At 32.9% G+C, this 18,976-nt stretch overlaps 1 protein-coding gene across 50 annotated transcripts in view; it reads right to left on the reverse strand.

Moving 5' to 3' along the window:
* Positions 1-18,976, reverse strand: part of LOC114333086 (mucin-2) — a 166,202-nt gene that overhangs the window by 94,959 nt on the left and 52,267 nt on the right. For all 50 annotated transcript variants that reach the window (XM_050655462.1, XM_050655464.1, XM_050655481.1 and 47 more), the window contains exons 2-3: positions 7,963-8,198; positions 4,826-5,035 (exon numbers count right to left, since the gene is read on the reverse strand). In XM_050655462.1, coding sequence (XP_050511419.1) covers positions 4,826-5,035; positions 7,963-8,185 — 433 coding nt within the window. In that variant the 5' untranslated portion in view covers positions 8,186-8,198. The remainder of the gene's footprint in view (positions 1-4,825; positions 5,036-7,962; positions 8,199-18,976) is intronic.

Consider the following 18,976-nt stretch of genomic DNA (forward strand, 5'->3'; position numbering starts at 1 on the left):
AAAGTCAAATTCAAAATTAAAATTTTTTACGATTTTTGAACTTTTTTTTATGGATAATAACTTAGTTTTCTTAGTAAGCCACTTGAGCGCACTTCGACCTTTGACCACAAGCCCCAGCCGCGATTGAACTGTACGCGCATATAATTATTTTATTTTTAATATATTATTCTTTATTTATAAGCAAGTTGTAATTATTTAGGTTTATAGACTTCGTATTCTGGTTTGAAAATGGCAAATCCCGGTATCCCAGTATTATCGGTAAATAACAAAAATTGTCATAACATAGTAAAAAATTTAAATTTGAATTGGATTTTTTTTTAATTTTGAGGAACGAAATTTTAAATCTAACCCTGCCATTCATCATAACGGAAAAATTCATAAAAATCATAATTATTTAGATGTTTGCCCGAAATGACGCACATAACCTAAAACGTTTTTGAAAAATTCAAATATTTTTCCTGAGCTTAATTTTTAGCTAAAAGGTCTGAACAAATCAAAGTGCTTGTGGTCATGAAAATGTATGTTCATGATTTTTTTTAAGCAAAAAATCGTTCAGGAAACTTTTTTTCGAAAACAAACTCATTTTATACCCCCAGTGTCACCTAGGGAGCTAAAAAATAATAAGGGTTATAAAAACGGTTGAACAGTATGCGCATATAATTATTTTATTTTTTAATATTTTATTTTCTTTATTTTTATAAGCAAACTGTAATTATTTAGGTTTATAAATTTCTTATTGTGATTTGAAAATGGCAAACCTAATCCCGGTGTTGTCGGTAAATAAAAGAAACTATTAATAATCGTTGTTTATAGGCCAGGAACAGAAGCTTTTTACCGCACAATTTTTACAGAATGGATCGATTTGCTTAAAAATTTGAGAATAAGTAGTGGATAGTCCAAGGATCAAAATCTATATGATTCCGAAAGGCGCTTTTACCATGGGGGTGGTTGCCACCCCATCTCGGGGGTGGAAATTTTTTATTATATTTTGACCGCAAAAGTTGATAAAAACATTCATTCTAAGCAAAAAATGTTCCATACATTTTTTTGATAAAATTAATAGTTTTCGATTTATTCGCTACCGAAAGTGTTAGTTTTGTATAGATAAAATCAATGTTTTTCGATATAGTCATTTACGATTCACTCAATTTTTGTCATAGAAAAAGTTTTTTCAAACCAAGTTCTTGGGAATTAAATAACCTACAATTTTATATTGAAACTTTTTTTCGTATTTCTGATACTAATCTTTCTATTCTGAAGAAAATGGCATTTTTTACCAAACTACAAAAATTCGTTATTCGCTTTTAACTCCAGTTTTTTTAAAACTAATCATTCTAAGCCAGTCAAGCTTCTAGAATCTATTAATAATACATAAATAAATAAAAATGAATACGGCCAATGACTAAAAACACCGCTAACTTACATTATTATGCTTCTAATTGGATTTCTCTTTTTTTTTCAAAAAAATATATTGATTTTTTAACCGTGCCTTTTTAATTTTTACCTGAGAAAGTTTGGTAAAAAACAATTTTTGTAGGTTTTTATAAGATATATAAGCTGATTAATATTAAATCTTTTTGAAATCCTCAGTCGCAAAAAGAGGTGACTTTGAAGGGGTTGGTAAAGGCGGTTTTTGCATGTTATTACAAGTTTTAATTATTAATAGCTCACTCAATTTGCACCGTAATTTTTTTTTTCAAATCAGATTCTTGGGAATTAAATAAAATACAATTTAAACATTTTTTCGTATCTCTGATGCTAATCTTGCTATTCTAAAGAAAAGGCTATTTTTTTTTCAAACTACAAAAATTCGTTATTCGCTTTTAACTCCATTTTTTTTTAAAACTAATAATTCTAAGCCAGTCAAACTTCTAGAACCTATTAATAATATCTAAATAAAAAAGACTAAATAATTTTAATGACTAATTTTAATTAGGGTGGTGATTAGGGGGTTGCTTTCGATCACTTTTTCGCTGAAAAAAATTGGAGCTGACATTATTGTCATTTTAAGTCACTTAATTTTTTAGCTAGACACCGTCTTTTTTTCTGGAGATAGATATATTTAAGTACTTTAAATTAGTTTGAACAAGCTGTCCTCGAAAAATTCATAGTTTTCCCGTCTTTTGACTTTGAAACTACAATATTTAGCATTTGACGAAGAGGAGCCAACATATAATAAAGTATAGCTCCATTACTGTTGGCCTTAAAGAAAATATAAAAACGGTTTTGTTTATTTTTTCAAAAGGTACATTTTTGTTAAGTAAAGTTGTTTTTATAAAACGAAAACTTTTGAAGTTATTAGCAGAAAACTTATTAAAAACATTGATTTTTTCGATATAAAACTAACATTTTCGGTAGCGAATAAATCGAAAACTATTAATTTTATCAAACAAATATATAGAACGTTTTTTGCTTAGAATGAACGTTTTAGCCAACTTTTGAGATTAAAATATAATAAAAAATTTCCACCCCCGAGATGGGGTGGCAACCACCCCCATGGTAAAAGCGCCTTGCTGCATGATATAGATTTTGACCCTTGGACTATCCACTACGTATTCTCAAATTTTCAAGCAAATCGATCCATTCTGTAAAAATTGCGAGGTTTTGTCCTATTTTAAGCTTCATTACTTGGACTATTAGTGAGGTTCAGTTTAGTTTATGTGCTAAAAAAATGAGGGAAACTACTAAAAACGGGGTTTTTAAAATTTTGAGGATATTACGGAGAAAAAATGGCAAATCTAACCTCACCAGTTAAAAGATCCAAAAATTCTGAAAAGAAATGAAAGTATTTGTGAGCATGAACACGTAAGTTCATGAATTTTTTCAGATTTTTTATAGCAAAGTGTCGCGTCGGAAATTTTTGTCGAAAAAAGGGCACAGTTTTTGCGATAGGGGACCACTGGAGTCACCTTAGAAGCTAAAAATTTGGTTAAGCGGATTTTTAAATATGTAATTTCGAGTGCCTATTCGCAAATACGAATTCAGCCGATATAGCCTTTGACCGATAGATATCTCTTGTATATTATTTCTCTAGTGTTTGGGAAAAAGGGCATAAGTCAAGTTTTTACTATATTGACTTAAGTACACTGGCGACATGGAATTTCATCAATTTAGTTGTGATCCAAAGGACATAAGTCTATTGTATTTCTAACAGCTTTAATCTCTATTGATCTAATAGACGCAAGTCGTGTAAAACCGGTTCTGTTTGGACAAGTGGACTTATGTTGACTAAAGTCTTTTTTACCGCGGCAACCTTACAACCGTATATTTACACTTGCCAAGGACAGGCTGACTTAATTCCGTATGACCCGTTACAATAACAAACACGTATTGCTTTTCAGTGATAAAAATTTGTATTTGCTTGTGTTTTTGCGAACGTAAAAATGTCAGAAAGATGTAAACGAATTATGAAGGTGATTAAGTAGCAAAAAAAATGGTTATTCATGTTACTTATGGCACGAGTCGATGGCAATGAGAGGAGCAAACGAAATTGCTTCGTGTCTTTTTAAGGAGCTTATGAATTTGCCACCCGAAGTGAAAAAAGTGATTTTGTACTTGGATACTTGCGTTGGACAAAATAAGAATTTCTACGTAGCAAGTATGTTCTTAACTGTTCTTCAAATGAAAAATTCGTTAGAGGAAATCGATCACAAATTTCTTGTGTCAGGTAGTCAGGTTACTCACACATGGAATGTGATGCGGATCATTCCGTATTAGAAAAACAAAAAAAAAACAAGTGGTATGCAAATATCACATCCACATAATTGGGCGGCAATAATACGATGCGCAAATAAAAAGAAACCTTTCCAAGTGCTTGAAATGACACAAGATGATTTTTATGACTTTGCAGCCTTGTTGAAAAGTATCTTATTGTAAAAAGAAAACAAGATAGTGAAAAACGAAAATTTCTATGGCACGACTGCAGATGGCTCAAATACACAAAGGGACAGGGACTGATTTATTATAAAAAATCACTTCAAGAAACAGAAGACTTCTCCATTCTGAATTTAAATCACCGTGGCCGTCCGGTTACACTCTCTTTATCAAAAAAATATGCAGAGCCACTTGCAATCTCCAAGGCCAAGGAAGATGATCTCTTGGAATTACTACCCCTTATTCCATATGTGTACAAAAGCTTTTATGAGCAACTTGTACATTCAAATGCAACAGCTGACGTTGACCCAGATTTAGAAGACCTAGATCCAGACGCCGAAAATCCAGACGTAGAAGAGGTACATACGTAATATACATTGCAGTGATGTATTTTACTTGTATTGTTTTTTTTAGCGAATAAACTTCATCCATTATTTTATGTTTCTGTATTTAATACCTGTGTTTCTATTAGATGTTATTATACTATATTACACTTAATGGCTAGCATGTTAGTTCATATAGACTTAAGTCAGCAATCGCAATCAAAGTCAGATCCAGAAGACTTAAGTCAATCAAAAATCATCAATTTGAAAAGATATAACCTGCTTTATTATTTTTTATAGGTTTGGTTAATATATCGTATTATAATATTAGTATAAATCCAAGTTTAATTTAAAAATAGATTTATACGACAAGAATGAAACCTTTAATAAATCCTCCTGAAAAACCACAGATTTCGACTAACGCGTTTTTTCCCTAACACTAGAGATTTATTGATTTATATTGTCTATATATTATTAAAGCATCTATCATTGATCCTTCGGTCAAAAATTATATTAAAAAAAGGCTGTCAGGAAGATTATAAACAATAAAAAATTAGGTCATTTGAATGGCAAACGATAATAGTCATCGACCAAATTATCACGCAGAGTAAAAGTTTGATTTAACTTACCAGTTATCGCAAATCTCGCATTGGACGCGTCACTATCAAGAGAGGCTCCATTGGATTTCGTCTCAGACGAAGACCTGGAGAAGTCAGCAGAACTTCCGGCTTCATAAACCCCGTTTAAAAATGGATTTTTCTTGAGATCGATTGGTTGCAGTTGAACTTCGCCTTCCTTTTGGTTGCCAGGAAGGAGGCTTACTGGTGGCAAGCAATTTCCTGAAAGAAAAACAGATATATAGATACAGATAGGGAAAAATTTATAGTTATAATTATAAAATAAACATGAGATTCTAACAGTGATACTAACATAATTTCTGCTTAATATGCAGAGATAAAAATCATGTATATCTTTAGTCTCCCCTTTATCGCAGAATATGTGGAGACTAAAATTATTCCAGAACAAGCAGGATTCAGGCCCGGAAAGTGCTGCTGCAGTCAAATTCTTAATCTCACCCAACATATTGAAGATGGTTTTGAACGGAAGGAAATAACAGGAGTAGCGTTCATAGACCTAACTGCCGCCTATGATACAGTTAACCATCAACGGCTACTCGCAAGACTCTATGAAACTACAAAGGATTTCCGACTAACAAGGTTAGTGAAATGTCTCCTCCAGAATAGACGCTTCTACGTAACGCTCCAGTCCAAGAACAGTCGGTGGAGGGACCAAAAAAATGGGTTACCACAGGGAAGTGTCCTCGCGCCGATTCTATACAACATATACACCAACGACCAACCCATACACCAACAAACAAGGCAATTTATTTACGCTGATGATACAGCGGTGGCAGCTCAGGGAAGAACCTTCAATGAAGTCGAAGTGAAACTGACAGATGCCTTGGGAGACTTACTCTATATTATGATAAAAACCATCTGAAACCCAATCCCACAAAAACCCAGGTATGTGCTTTCCACCTGAGAAACAAGCATGCCCGAAGGTCGCTGGAGGTGGAATGGCGTGGTCAGATGCTGGAACACAACAAGACGCCAAAATACCTTGGCGTCCGTCTGGATAGAACTCTGTCTTACCGATACCACTGTCAAGATGTCAAGAAGAAAGTAAGTGCCAGAAATAATATCATCCGCCAGCTAACTAATACAAAATGGGGAGCACAACCACACACCCTCCGCACTTCTGCCTTGGCATTATGTTTTTCGGCCGCGGAGTTTGGAGCACCAGTATGGGTAAACTCTGCTCACGCAAAGAACGTCGACGTGGCTCTAAATGAAACGGTCCGTATAATATCGGGTTGCCTGAAACCGACACCTATCGAAGACGTATACCCCATTGCTGGAATTGCTCCACCACCTATCAGGAGGAAGGTCACGTCAGAGGTAGAACGGAAAAAGCAGGAGACGGACCGAAGACACCCCTTATATGACCACCAAACTCAGCCAAGCAGACTAAGATCTCGGAAAAGCTTCCTGAAAACATCAAGATCCATCCCCGAAGCGCCAGAGACGCGCCGAATACACCTATGGCAAGCGTCAGCTACCGCGACACATTTTCCTCCCTCGGAGGAAATGGCTGCTGGACACAATTTACCGTATCCGACTTGGAAAGCGCTAAACAGACTAAGAACCGGCGTTTCACGTTGTGCTAGTAACCTGAAAAAATGGGGATACCAGGAGGACGATACCTGCGACTGTGGCGCGGTTCAGACCAGCCGGCATCTACTATCATGCACAGAGATGAGAGAGACCTGCACAGAACAAGACTTAATTATAGCAAATGACAGGGCCATCTATGTGGCCAACCATTGGAAATACAGAATTTAAAGTTGTTGGTGTTCCGGACACGGAAAGTAAGTAAGTCCCCTTTATGACGTTACAACTCTTCGTGAGCCTTTGCCGCGTTTACTATTGCCTTACATATTTGCCAGTCCTGTGCCACTAATTTCCATTGTTTTACTCCCATTTTCTCCAGATCTTCTTTGACTTCATATTTTCACCTTTTTCTAGACCGTCCTACAGACCTTCTTCCATCTGGCTTTCCCAGAAGACATTGTTTATAAGGCGATTGTCGTTACTGCGTATCTGATGCCCTGCCCATCTGAGTCTATTGGCCTTTATATATCTGACCAGATTTTCCTTTCCGAATAGAGACTCTAACTCGTTATTGTATCCATTATCCATTCGTTTGTCACTTTGTCTCTGCAAGGCCCATATATCATTCGAAGGATGATAAATCCAATTGGTAGAATGACAGTGCTAAATTCTATAAACCCAATTGATAGAATTTAACACTGTTTAATATAAAATGTGACAGAACCTAAGACAGACCATCGAAAAATCAAATGAAGTTAATGTAAGCACATATATGTATGTTTTATTTATTACAGTAAAGCTTTCGACTATGTCAAATGGTGCTACAAAACACCTAGTGGCATCTCTAGTAAACCTCTACGTAAAAAACTCAACAAAAGTGGAGGTATATGGAAAACTGTCGGAGACGTTCATTGTTATCAAAGTTGTAGAAGGGTGTAGCAGGTGTAGGCAGGCCTGCTTGATAAGCCCCATTCTATATAACATATATAAAGAAGCCATAAGCGTGAAACAACCTCAGAATTAAAAGGAAGTATATCCATTGGCTACCCAAGTTTAAAAGAAGGTTACCCATAGCCAAAGGAGCAATGACAAAGCTCACCAAAATATGGAAAATCCACAAAATCGTCATGTATACAAAGATAGGGCTTGTAAAATAATGGTCATAACCTTTTTCTATGTGGATCTGAATGCTGGTCTTTAAAGAAAGTTGATAAACGAACTTTTCTGGCGAAGAATTTTGCGAATACCCTGGGCCACAAGAAGAACCAACGAGTCTATTCTAAGAGAGCTGCACGTTACAAGTAGACTTCAAAACGTGACCAAAAAAATCACCGCTTACTTCGGTTATGTGGTGTTTAGAGATGGTCTGGAGAAGTTGACATTGAAGAAGATGGTGTAAGCAGCTGGGGAAAGATCACCAACAAGGTATGTGGACCACAGTACAAAAGAGGTCAGAGTTCTACCAAACCTTTGCTACAGAGTTGCAGAGAATAGAAAAAAATGTAGACAGTTTAAGAGAAATCATTGAAAATTCAAGAAGACAATTTTAACCAAAGTAATTTATAATATTAAAAAAGTACTTCAATATAATTTACCTGTCTTTGAACATTTCTTATAATAGTCATAGGCCGCTTTCATGGGACTATTGGGCCCCTGCCACCAATATTGTTGTGGGCCGTCTGTTTTCGTTTTAGCATTATTGACTAGAGAATTCACTTCACTTGGGTTTGCCGGAGATGCTACTGAACCCCCTTTGACGTGTGACACGTCAGCTAGGGCCGTAGAGATAAGTATCCCCACTAAAATTAGTGGAGACATTTTTGTGGGGTCCCTGAAAAAAAAAAAGAAAAAACGTTAGTGGGTTTTTTAACATTGGTAAGTTTTATTATTTTCGGAATTGAGTTGTACGTTGTTCAGGTTGAGTTTGGTTTGTGAACGATAACTATTTTGAGTGTTTTATTATATTAACATTAACATATTCTGTACATATAGATATATTGGTTGTATATTACATTCTTTTATTGGCTATTAACATTAATTGTATTTTACTTTTCTTCATTCACTTGGCGTGGGGAGTATTATTTGCCATAAAAGATAAAAAGTGAAGCAAATCAGCATAAGAAAACTAAATAATTTTATTTCTTAATGCATACTGTCTAGAACGAATTTTAGAATAAAAAAAACGTCGAACCCTCTCTTGTGGATTCTTTTAATGTATTTGTGAACCTTGAGCTATTTAATAAAAAAGGACAGAACATAATATTATTAGCTCGTCTTCGTTCACGGCCATGAAAGTAGATGGCTCATTTTTTCGCTCACCACTCGAGTGAGAATTGATCACAAGACTATCGTTGGTCTGCCCTGTTCGGTTCGATACTCAGTTTGAGTATCTGATGAAGGTATGGGAGCCTGAAATCACGTCATAAGTCACTGCTGATTATCAATTTGTACACGAGAGGTTAACGAATTCATCCCCGCCATATATTGGCTTTTAATTTACATCGCTAAATTAACGCAATAAAACCAGAAGAATGGGTAACTTATTTCGAGAATCTATACAAAGACGATAACGATAATAATGAAGTACAAAGAAATGACCTACAAAACATTCACCAAGAAGAAACAGAGAATGACAACATCACACAAGAAGAAGTACACGAAGCAATCAAAAGATCAAAAAATAGAAAATCACTAAGTCCGGACAAAATATCAAATGAATTAATTAAATACGGTAGTACAAAATAATAGAAGAGATAACATCATTATTCCAAAAAATTGTAAACAACATAACAGTACGAGAGGAATGGAGAGAGAGTATAATAGGGATGGCGGTTTTTGACAAAACACCGGTTTTCGGTTATACCGGTTTTTTTTTGCTTACGGTTTAACCTGGCGATTATAACCGACCAAAAAAAACCGGTTTTTGAAAAAACCGGTTTTCGGTTTTTTTTAATCCAATAGGTTACAAAGTAACATTTACAATACACTTTAATTTGCGATACTCCATTCGACTCGATATCAATATGATCAAAATTAGTACTATCGAAAGAACATGTATGACTTTTAACACGTTTGTATATTTGTAGAATAGGTACATTTTAACTCATTTAATACTTCCTGTATGAGTGTATCGTTTTGAAAACGTAGCGAAATTCTTGGAGATCCGTATTCGTAATCAGTAATTCGATATTCATAGTCAGAGCATTATTTTTGGTAATCAGAAGTCATTCACCCACTTTCAATGTCAAGAGTTAAGTGTGAAAAATAGATGATGTTTGCGTCTAATTCAACCAGACCACTTCTTATGTAAATATTATGATAACAAATACCTTTTCAAGGAAATATTATAATAAAACTTAATAATTGTTTCTGGCTGATGTGAGATTGCACTTTCAGTTTGCTTCTGTGTTTTATAAATTAAAATAAAATTTGAATTATAATTTTGTTTGGAATAATTACTTGAGAATAATAATTATGATTGAGATCCGAAATAATACCTAACCTAATCCTAATCACCGTAAAAACCTAATATCCGTTTTTTACTTTAAAAAGAAAAAACCGGTTATAACCGGGACGAAAAAGCAACCGGTAAAACCGGTTATTGCGAAGTAAAAAAACCGGTTTTAGGTTTAAACCGGTAGGTTTTTCCCATCCCTAGAGTATAACAATACCCATCTACAAGAAAGGCGTAAAGACAGATCCTACGAACTACCGAGGAATTACACTACTCAACTATACATCAAAACTGTTGACAAAAATTCTATCCCAAAAAATATACAAGAAAGTCTGTGTATCAGAAGAACAACACGGTTTCCGCCCAAACAGATCTAAAATAGACGCTATTGTCATCATGCGACAATTAGTCGAGAAATTAATAGAATTCGACAAGCCCATGTTCACAAGCCTTGTAGATCTGAAACAGGTATTCGACAGAATACGGTTGAAGGACGTGCTCATTATCCTTGGAAAGAAAAACATAGGTCAGAGGTATAGAAACATAATCAAAGAGCTCAATAGATCCAACAAAACACGAATAAAAACCACACACGGGCTCACGGAAGAAATCTAAATCAATGTCGGCATTATACAAGGGGACAGTGTCAGTCCATGCCTATTTAATTTAAATTTAATAATGGATAAAGTTATAGGTAGCGTTAACAAAATGAATCAGGGATACAAAATGGGTAACGGAACTATGAAAATACTTTGCTACGCAGATGATGCAATCTTAATAGCTGAAAACGAAGATGACTTACAACGCCTACTACAAAAATTTAAAATAACCGCCGAAAAGTATAACCTGACACTATCCACAGAGAAAACTCAGTCGATGGTAATATCCAAGAACCCAATTAGATGTAGATTAGTAGTGGACGACCATACTCGTATAATCGAACAGGTAATGTATTGTAGATACTTGGGTGTGGAAATATCTACCGACAGGCATCTGTGGCAAGAAACAAAACAGCAGGAAACGAAAGCAGCGGAATATCTAGGGATATAATCCGGCGGAATAAATATATGAGCACCGAAACAAATTCCGCATTTATAAGACATGTGTTAGACCCGTACTGACATACGAAGCTGAGACAAGGGCCGAGGCAACAAAGACCAAACAAATAATGAGAACAACAGAGATGAAAACCCTAAGATCCTAAGAGATAGAATAAGAAACGAAGACACATTGAGAGAGCTAGGCGTTCAAGACGTAGTCAGATAGACAACAGCACGACGACACATGTGGAGAGACCACGTAGATCGGATGGACCCTGAACGTATGGCGCAATGGGCGAAGATACAGAAGTCCAACACCAAGCGACCCATAGGAAGACCCAAAAATCGATGGTACGAGAGCTGCAGCTCCGGATCGTAGCATAGACTGTAACAGAAGAAACAGGACATAGTTTTATTACAAGAAGAAGAAGAAGAAGAAGAAGAAGACGAAGAAGAAGAAGAAGAATATCTACATCGACAGTGCCAACTAAAGTCAAGAATTTAATATGGTACCAAGCAGATCTTTTAAAATTTTCCTTTATTTATGTCACTTTAATTAGATACACAATGTAATCAATACTCATATTACTGGTTAAAAGTTGTTAAAAACATTTAAGATTGCTTGTACATTTTTAGACATTTTTAAAATAGTAATTACGTCTATAAATAGATTTAACAAATTGTGAAATAAATCTAAGGCCTTTGGGTTAAAAATTATTTAATTAATTTCTGAGTTATAGTCCGTGACTGCATATCTCTTTTACTTTGACATTTACCTATGAAAAATCAAGATGATTTGATCGTTACCTATCCTTTCATGATTTTAATGACTTTTAATATTAGTTAATGCATGGCAAGATAACAATCTTTACAAAACAAAAGGTTAATTAATACTTAAATGTATACTCCTGGACAAAATTTACGTTTAACAAATGTAGGTGAAAAAATATACTAAAAAATATTTATTAGTGAAATTATAACCCATAAATTATTGTATGGTGTATTCCACGAATATACGACTGTTTTGGATTATCGCGACAACGAATGTTTTAGTGTGCAACATAAGAAGCAACATTTGCAATTTACTTTCGTTCTTCATATTTTGCACAGTAACATATTCGTTGTCGCGATAATCCAAGAGGGTCGTATATTCGTGGAATGGGGTATAATCAAAGTTATTTTAACTAAGTTTGAACAAAATTTGTAAGGAGATAAAATCCTATTTCAATAAAAATGTTGAAATTAATATAGAGGACTGCATATTATCTTCGTCTTTTCTCTCTATAGGTCTCTTCTTTTTCTTCACTACGATATGTTTCGGTGATGGTACTTATCGGGTATTGATAAAACCTGTATCAGCTTTTAGAGAGAAAAATCATCATTTTTTAGCAAAATCTACAATTAATATTGTTTGATTAGATTTCTAGTATCCAATGAAGTACAACTAGGTTTAAACATGTCGAGAGAAGTTAGACAGGGATGTGTTTTGTCATCCCTGCCTATTCATTTTTATTAAAAATTCTATTAAAGGAGCACTGAAATATTCCAAGGCCGAGGTTAAGGTGAATGGAATGAATATCAACAGCATCGGATACGCCGGTGATACTTTGATTCCAGATTCCGACTGGGGTTTACAACGTCTCATCTACAGAACCAACGCGATCTGTCAATAATTTGGTATGAGAATAAACATTAAGAAAACCAAGGTGATCCGTAAATTTAAACCAAAGTTAATCTGAAAAATCCAAAATATGCGTCAGCATTATTTCGGTTGCTTACTATTTTGACCTTCAATTTTTTCTGTTACTACTTCTGATAGTAGAAAGTAGATCTCTGTAGTTGGAAATGTTTATGACTTTTTTTGTCATTTTACCTACTATTTTATTTCCACTGCCCCATAGAATCTTTTAAAATCAAATAAATATGCTTGGTATAGACAAACAGTTAAACGAAGAAAATTATGACATAAGTTCTGATATTTTGATATAAATAGATTAAATACATTAATAAAACAGCTGGAAATAGACGAAGGTATACAAATCAGAGAAACAAACAAGTACAAGTATTAAGGTTTCATAATATCAAACAAAGGAACAATGGAAAAAGATATAAAAAATATACTAGGTCAAACAAGAGACTGCATACGAAAATTGAACCCGATACTGTGGTATAAGAACATCAGCATAAAAACAAAAAAGAGAATATAATACCATGACAAGAAGTATCCTCACTTATGGGTGTGAAAATTGAACAATAAATACGAAAACCAAAAATAAAAATAAGAGTAATAGAGATGGAATTCCTAAGGAAATTACTGCAGAGTAACAAGGAGAGATAGAATAAATAACATAGAGATTAAAAGAAGAATGGGAGTGAACTCAGACATAATAGATTACGTCGAACAGAAGAGCTTAACCTGGTACGGATATGTTAGAAGAGCAGACCAAAATCGTTGGATAAATAGAAAAACAGAGTAGAGACCGATATTCTTAAGGAAGAGAGTGAGCCCCGAAGATATTTCAGAGATGAAGTGGAAGAAGCAACGGAAAGAAGAAATCTACGGGGGACTGGCAAAACAGAAAGAACTGGAATGAACGGTTGAGTGAACGAATACAGTGAAAACTGTGGAAAACCTTATAGTACTTTCTTTAACGGTAAAATATTGCAAAACCTCTAAATTTTAAAGAACCGCTTGGATTGACATGAAATTTGGCATACACATAGCTAACAAGTCAAAGAAAAAAAGTGATATTGTGCCGATGTGTGCTTTTGTCCTAGGGGTGACTTTCACCCCTCTTTTTGGGATGAAAAATATATGTTCGAAATAAGTCCAGAAATGGATAAAATAACCAATTCTAAGCAACTTTTGTTCTATAAAGTTTTTTCAACAAAATAATACTTTTCGAGTTATTTGCGAGTGAATATGTTAATTTTTCTACAAAATAACCACGTTTTCAGACGGTTTTTCGCAAATAACTCAAAAAGTAAGTTAGTATTTGGTCGAAAAAAAAATTCTGATCAAAAATATAGCACGTAAAAAAGTGAAAAATATGGTGTATACAAATGCTTAGGAGGTCACTATACCTAGTAGAAGCAGAGTTATAGCTAATGAAAAATAGGTTCATATTCGCCAAATTCCAAATCGAATATTTTAACGTGCCATAACCAAAAATCGAAACACTTTTTTGGGGAAAACTCATTTTAACTTTTTAAAGTGTTTAAAAAAAATGCTTATTATTGTTTTTTAAAAAAAATTTTAACATCAAAAGTAAACAAGTTACGCTCAAAATAAAGTTGGTCCCTTTTTTTTTGGAAGAAATCGGGAAAATCACCCCCTAATTAGCATTTCAATTGAACGTACTTATTATCACTTCACAAGTTTTTTACTCGCGTACGTATTGGTCATATGATCTGTAAGTTTCATTAGTTCAAAGTCCTTATTTTTGAAAGAGCTGTAGTTAAAAGGGCTTGAACGAGTCACTTATCACGAGTGTATGCAAATTTATAAACATCGAGTCTTAACCAATTTTTGTCTTACAGAAAAACAAAAAATACAAAATATTCAGAAATATAAACCTGACTTTTTTATTGTTTAAGATTTTTCTTATCTCTAACAATTTTTAAGTTATTTTGAAAAAAAAAGCATTTTTTCAAAATTAAGTTTTTTAAAAATTTTATTTTAAAACCAAATTTTTTCAAAAATAAGCAATTTGAATCAAACACAACATAAGTAAAGTAACTTGTGAAGCGGTAACGATTAATTTCATTTAAGTTGCTAATTGGGGGGTGGTCTTCCTGATTTTGTTTTTGCCAAAATAAAAGGGACCAACTTTATTTTGAGCGTAACTTGCTTACATTTGATGCTACAAATTTTTTTTATAAAAACAGAAATAAAGCTTTTTTTATACACTTTAAAAAAGTTGTAATGTGTTTTCCCCAAGAATGCTTCATTTTTTGGATATTTCACATTGAATTATTCTATTTGGAATTTTTCGAATGTGAACCTATTTTTCATTAGCTATAACTCTGCTTCTGATAGGTATAGAGACTTAATATATACACCGTTTTTTTCACTTTTTGATTGGCTATAGTTTTTCTAAGAATATTTTTTTCGACAAAATGCTTACATTTTGAGTTATTTGTGAAAAACCGTCTAAAAACGTGGTTATTTTGTTGAAAAATGAATTTATTCACTTGCAAATAACTCGAAAATTATTGATTTGGTGAAAAAACTCTATAGAACAAAAGTTGCTTAAAATTAGTCAATTTATCCATTTCGGGACTTATCTTGGACATATATTTTTTCACCCCCGAGATGGGTGAAACTCACCCCCATGGCAAAGGCACACATCGGCACCATATCACTTTTTTTCTTTGACATGTTAGCTATGCGTATGCCAAATTTCATGTCAATCCAAGCGGTTCTTTAAAATTTACAGCAAAAACCGTGAAAGAATGTACTATTAGTAATATATAGATTGAGTAGGACTAGAGTAGTACGTGTAGCACTAAAAGCTAATTAACCGCTGCAAAAGTCTACCAAAAATTAGACAAACACTTCTAGGAAAGCTAGAAATGAACAGACTAGGAAAGCATACTCCAAAAACTAATAAACTATTATTTTAATAAAAAAAAGCATAAACACAAATACAGACAGGTACATTATTATTAAAAAATCCACAAGGAAAAATTTCCTGCAGCTGGCTTTATACCATTAATAAAAAATAAATTTTAATAGAAAAACCCTTTATAAAACGTATATTTATTTAAAACAAGCTGAAAATGCGAGCATTATTATAACGAAAACTTTGTTTATATACGTATTTTAATTCATAATATGGAAAATTTGCTATTATGAAAAATTGTTCAGAATTAAAAATTGTTTTAATGTGCAATTATATCATTCTAATTTAAATTTTGTGAATTATGAAGGTACTTTACTCTTGATCGAAATTCATATTATTTATAAGTATACCTCGTATAAAATTAATAAAATTTGATATATGATGGTTGCATCATAAATCTTGACAATGAAGAGCTTTATATGAAGAATAACTTTTCTTCGTCAAATTAAAAATAAGAGTTATAAATGAAAATGTTGTTGGTATCCATAATTTGAGAAAAATCTTCAAATATTTTTTTTCCATTAGAAGGATGTAATTGCACATATAAAACCATCATTTTTTATTCCAAACAACATTTCATATATTCGGTTCGCTAAACTCAGACACAACTGGCTAGTGATTTTAGTCAGTAATTTTGCCAATTCGACAAAAAAATAATTACTAAATAGTTAATAATTACTAAATAATTCGTAATTTTGCCAATTTCTGCAAAATTGGCAAAAAACAAAAAAAATACCTACTAAGATCACTAGCCAGTTGTGTCTGAGTTTAGCGAACCGACTAACATAACAATTTTCATTTCATAACAAATCGAACAGTCCATTTATCATTAGGTAGTCCCATTAAAGGGGAGGCCGTATACTCGTATAAACCTTTTTAAAGTTAATAAATTGTTGCTTTCAAAATATACTCGTATTGTATTTTTGAACATCTCATTTATTTGATATAATAATTAAATTCACTATCACATGTCATTGATATTTTATTATTACTTAATTTAAAATTTAGTTTGACATTCACGAAATTTCAAACTCAAATGTAAATAACCTACTAGGCTTTGCTTAACAAATTCAGATTAAAATAACTAGCCTACTTACTATAAACGATTTCAGCTAACGTTTAGTGTGTCAGCGGAAAATAAAAGGATTGTGACGTCACATTTTAGATTTTGAGGTCGATTATCTCGAAGACGGTTATAGATATCGAAATTCCGTTTTCAGATTTGGATTCAGATGACAAAACTACATAAGAATCCATCGATAAGTCTGTTACAGGCATATTAACAACCTTTAGATATTAACAAAACGTGTTATGACATTATTGTTGAAAAATCCAATTGATGGTTAAAATCCGTAAGAATTATTATTATATTATATTAATCCTCTCGACCACGATCAAGCATGCTCTTAGTCATTCAAGGTGTTGAATCCATAACTAGCAGCGTTGAACTTCCCATACGCTCACACCACAACATAACCCGGTGATTTCTAATTACATATCATTTATTTATCTAACAATAGCTACATTGTTTAATTGAATATTAATATCAGAGTAATATAAATCGCAGAGTATCCATACCAAGGTAGTTACATTAGTGATATATGCTCGGGTTTTATACCATTAGGAGGTTTTTCATGCTTGGAAGATTATTACTATTCTACGGAATTGTAATTACTTCAAGTTTATGTAAAAACGTTTCAGTAATAGAAAAGTTTAATTAATATTTACATTAAATCAACTGTTGAATTCCTGAATGTAAATAAATACAAATAATCGTATATTGTACAACAAGTGAGAAAAAAGACATACTTAATGTTGTTCTGAAGCTATTTCCTTGTGGCATTTTTATGATTAATTATTTATATGGGAAATAAGCCACAATTAAAATGAAAAAAATAATTTTATTAACGTTTCGACGCCCAAATCGGGTGCCGTTGTCAAAATACAAAATATTACTAAAATAAACTAAAGTGTTGTTGCTAAGCAAAAAAAATTCTTCTAATAATTTATTTAATCTCACTCATTTATATTGGCAATTCAGACATATATTATACATTTTAAAGTAGAAGACTTTAAAATGATATTGCCAATATTTATGAGTTGCGTTCCTGGGACGACTTACTGAAAGATAGTTCATTCGATTACATGAAATTAACCCCAACTCAAGAATATCCGTCATAAAAAATTATAGCATGTGATATGTCTTTAAAAAGACAACCAAATGCAACGACAGTAAAATTCTCGCGTTAGAGACTTCATAGTAAATCACAAGGGAAAACCAGGAAAAACCTTGTGATACTATCCCGATATCGTAAGTATTTGGTCTTACATTAATTTACTCTCAAAAAATAATACCAAATTCTGACTTGTAACATGTTTAAATTATAAATATTATTAATAATACTAGATATATAAGTAATACTAAAATATGTACTAGCTCGATATTATTGACTTACTAATCTTGGTATTTTCTTTCTATTGACTTCCTCTTTCAGTATGGGTAACCACATCCTACTGCATTCTACCGAGGAATTTGCGACACAGTTGGTTTCATTTAGCATAATTAGAGCCGCTTCTTTGATTTTTCTCTTTTTACTATCTGATTCTTTCAGGACTATACTTGAATCTCTCCACTGAACTCTATGTTCATTATCCCATGCGTGTTGACATATTTGAGATCTCTCAAATTCTCTATTTTTAATATAAGATTGATGTTCACTTATTCTAACGTCTAATGGTCTTGATGTCTCACCTAAATAAAATTGTTCGCATTCACAAGGTATTTTATAAATGCAATTTTTTGTTCTTTCTTGATCATTGTTAGGTTTAGTTTTAGATAGAATAGATCTCAATGTGTTTGTTGTTTTGAATGTTGTTGAAATGTTGAATTTATTTCCTATTGTTTTAAGTTTCTCGGATAGTCCTTTTATATATAATATATATCAATACCATATATAAAAGGACTATCCGAGAAACTTAAAACAATAGGAAATAAATTCAACATTTCAACAACATTCAAAACAACAAACACATTGAGATCTATTCTATCTAAAACTAAACCTAACAATGATCAAGAAAGAACAAAAAATTGCATTTATAAAATACCTTGTGAATGCGAACAATTTTATTTAGGTGAGACATCAAGACCATTAGACGTTAGAATAAGTGAACATCAATCTTATATTAAAAATAGAGAATTTGAGAGATCTCAAATATGTCAACACGCATGGGATAATGAACATAGAGTTCAGTGGAGAGATTCAAGTATAGTCCTGAAAGAATCAGATAGTAAAAAGAGAAAAATCAAAGAAGCGGCTCTAATTATGCTAAATGAAACCAATTGTGTCGCAAATTCCTCGGTAGAATGCAGTAGGATGTGGTTACCCATACTGAAAGAGGAAGTCAATAGAAAGAAAATACCAAGATTAGTAAGTCAATAATATCGAGCTAGTACATATTTTAGTATTACTTATATATCTAGTATTATTAA

Source organism: Diabrotica virgifera, chromosome 7, assembly GCF_917563875.1.
Source record: "Diabrotica virgifera virgifera chromosome 7, PGI_DIABVI_V3a".
Lineage (NCBI taxonomy): Eukaryota > Metazoa > Arthropoda > Insecta > Coleoptera > Chrysomelidae > Diabrotica > Diabrotica virgifera.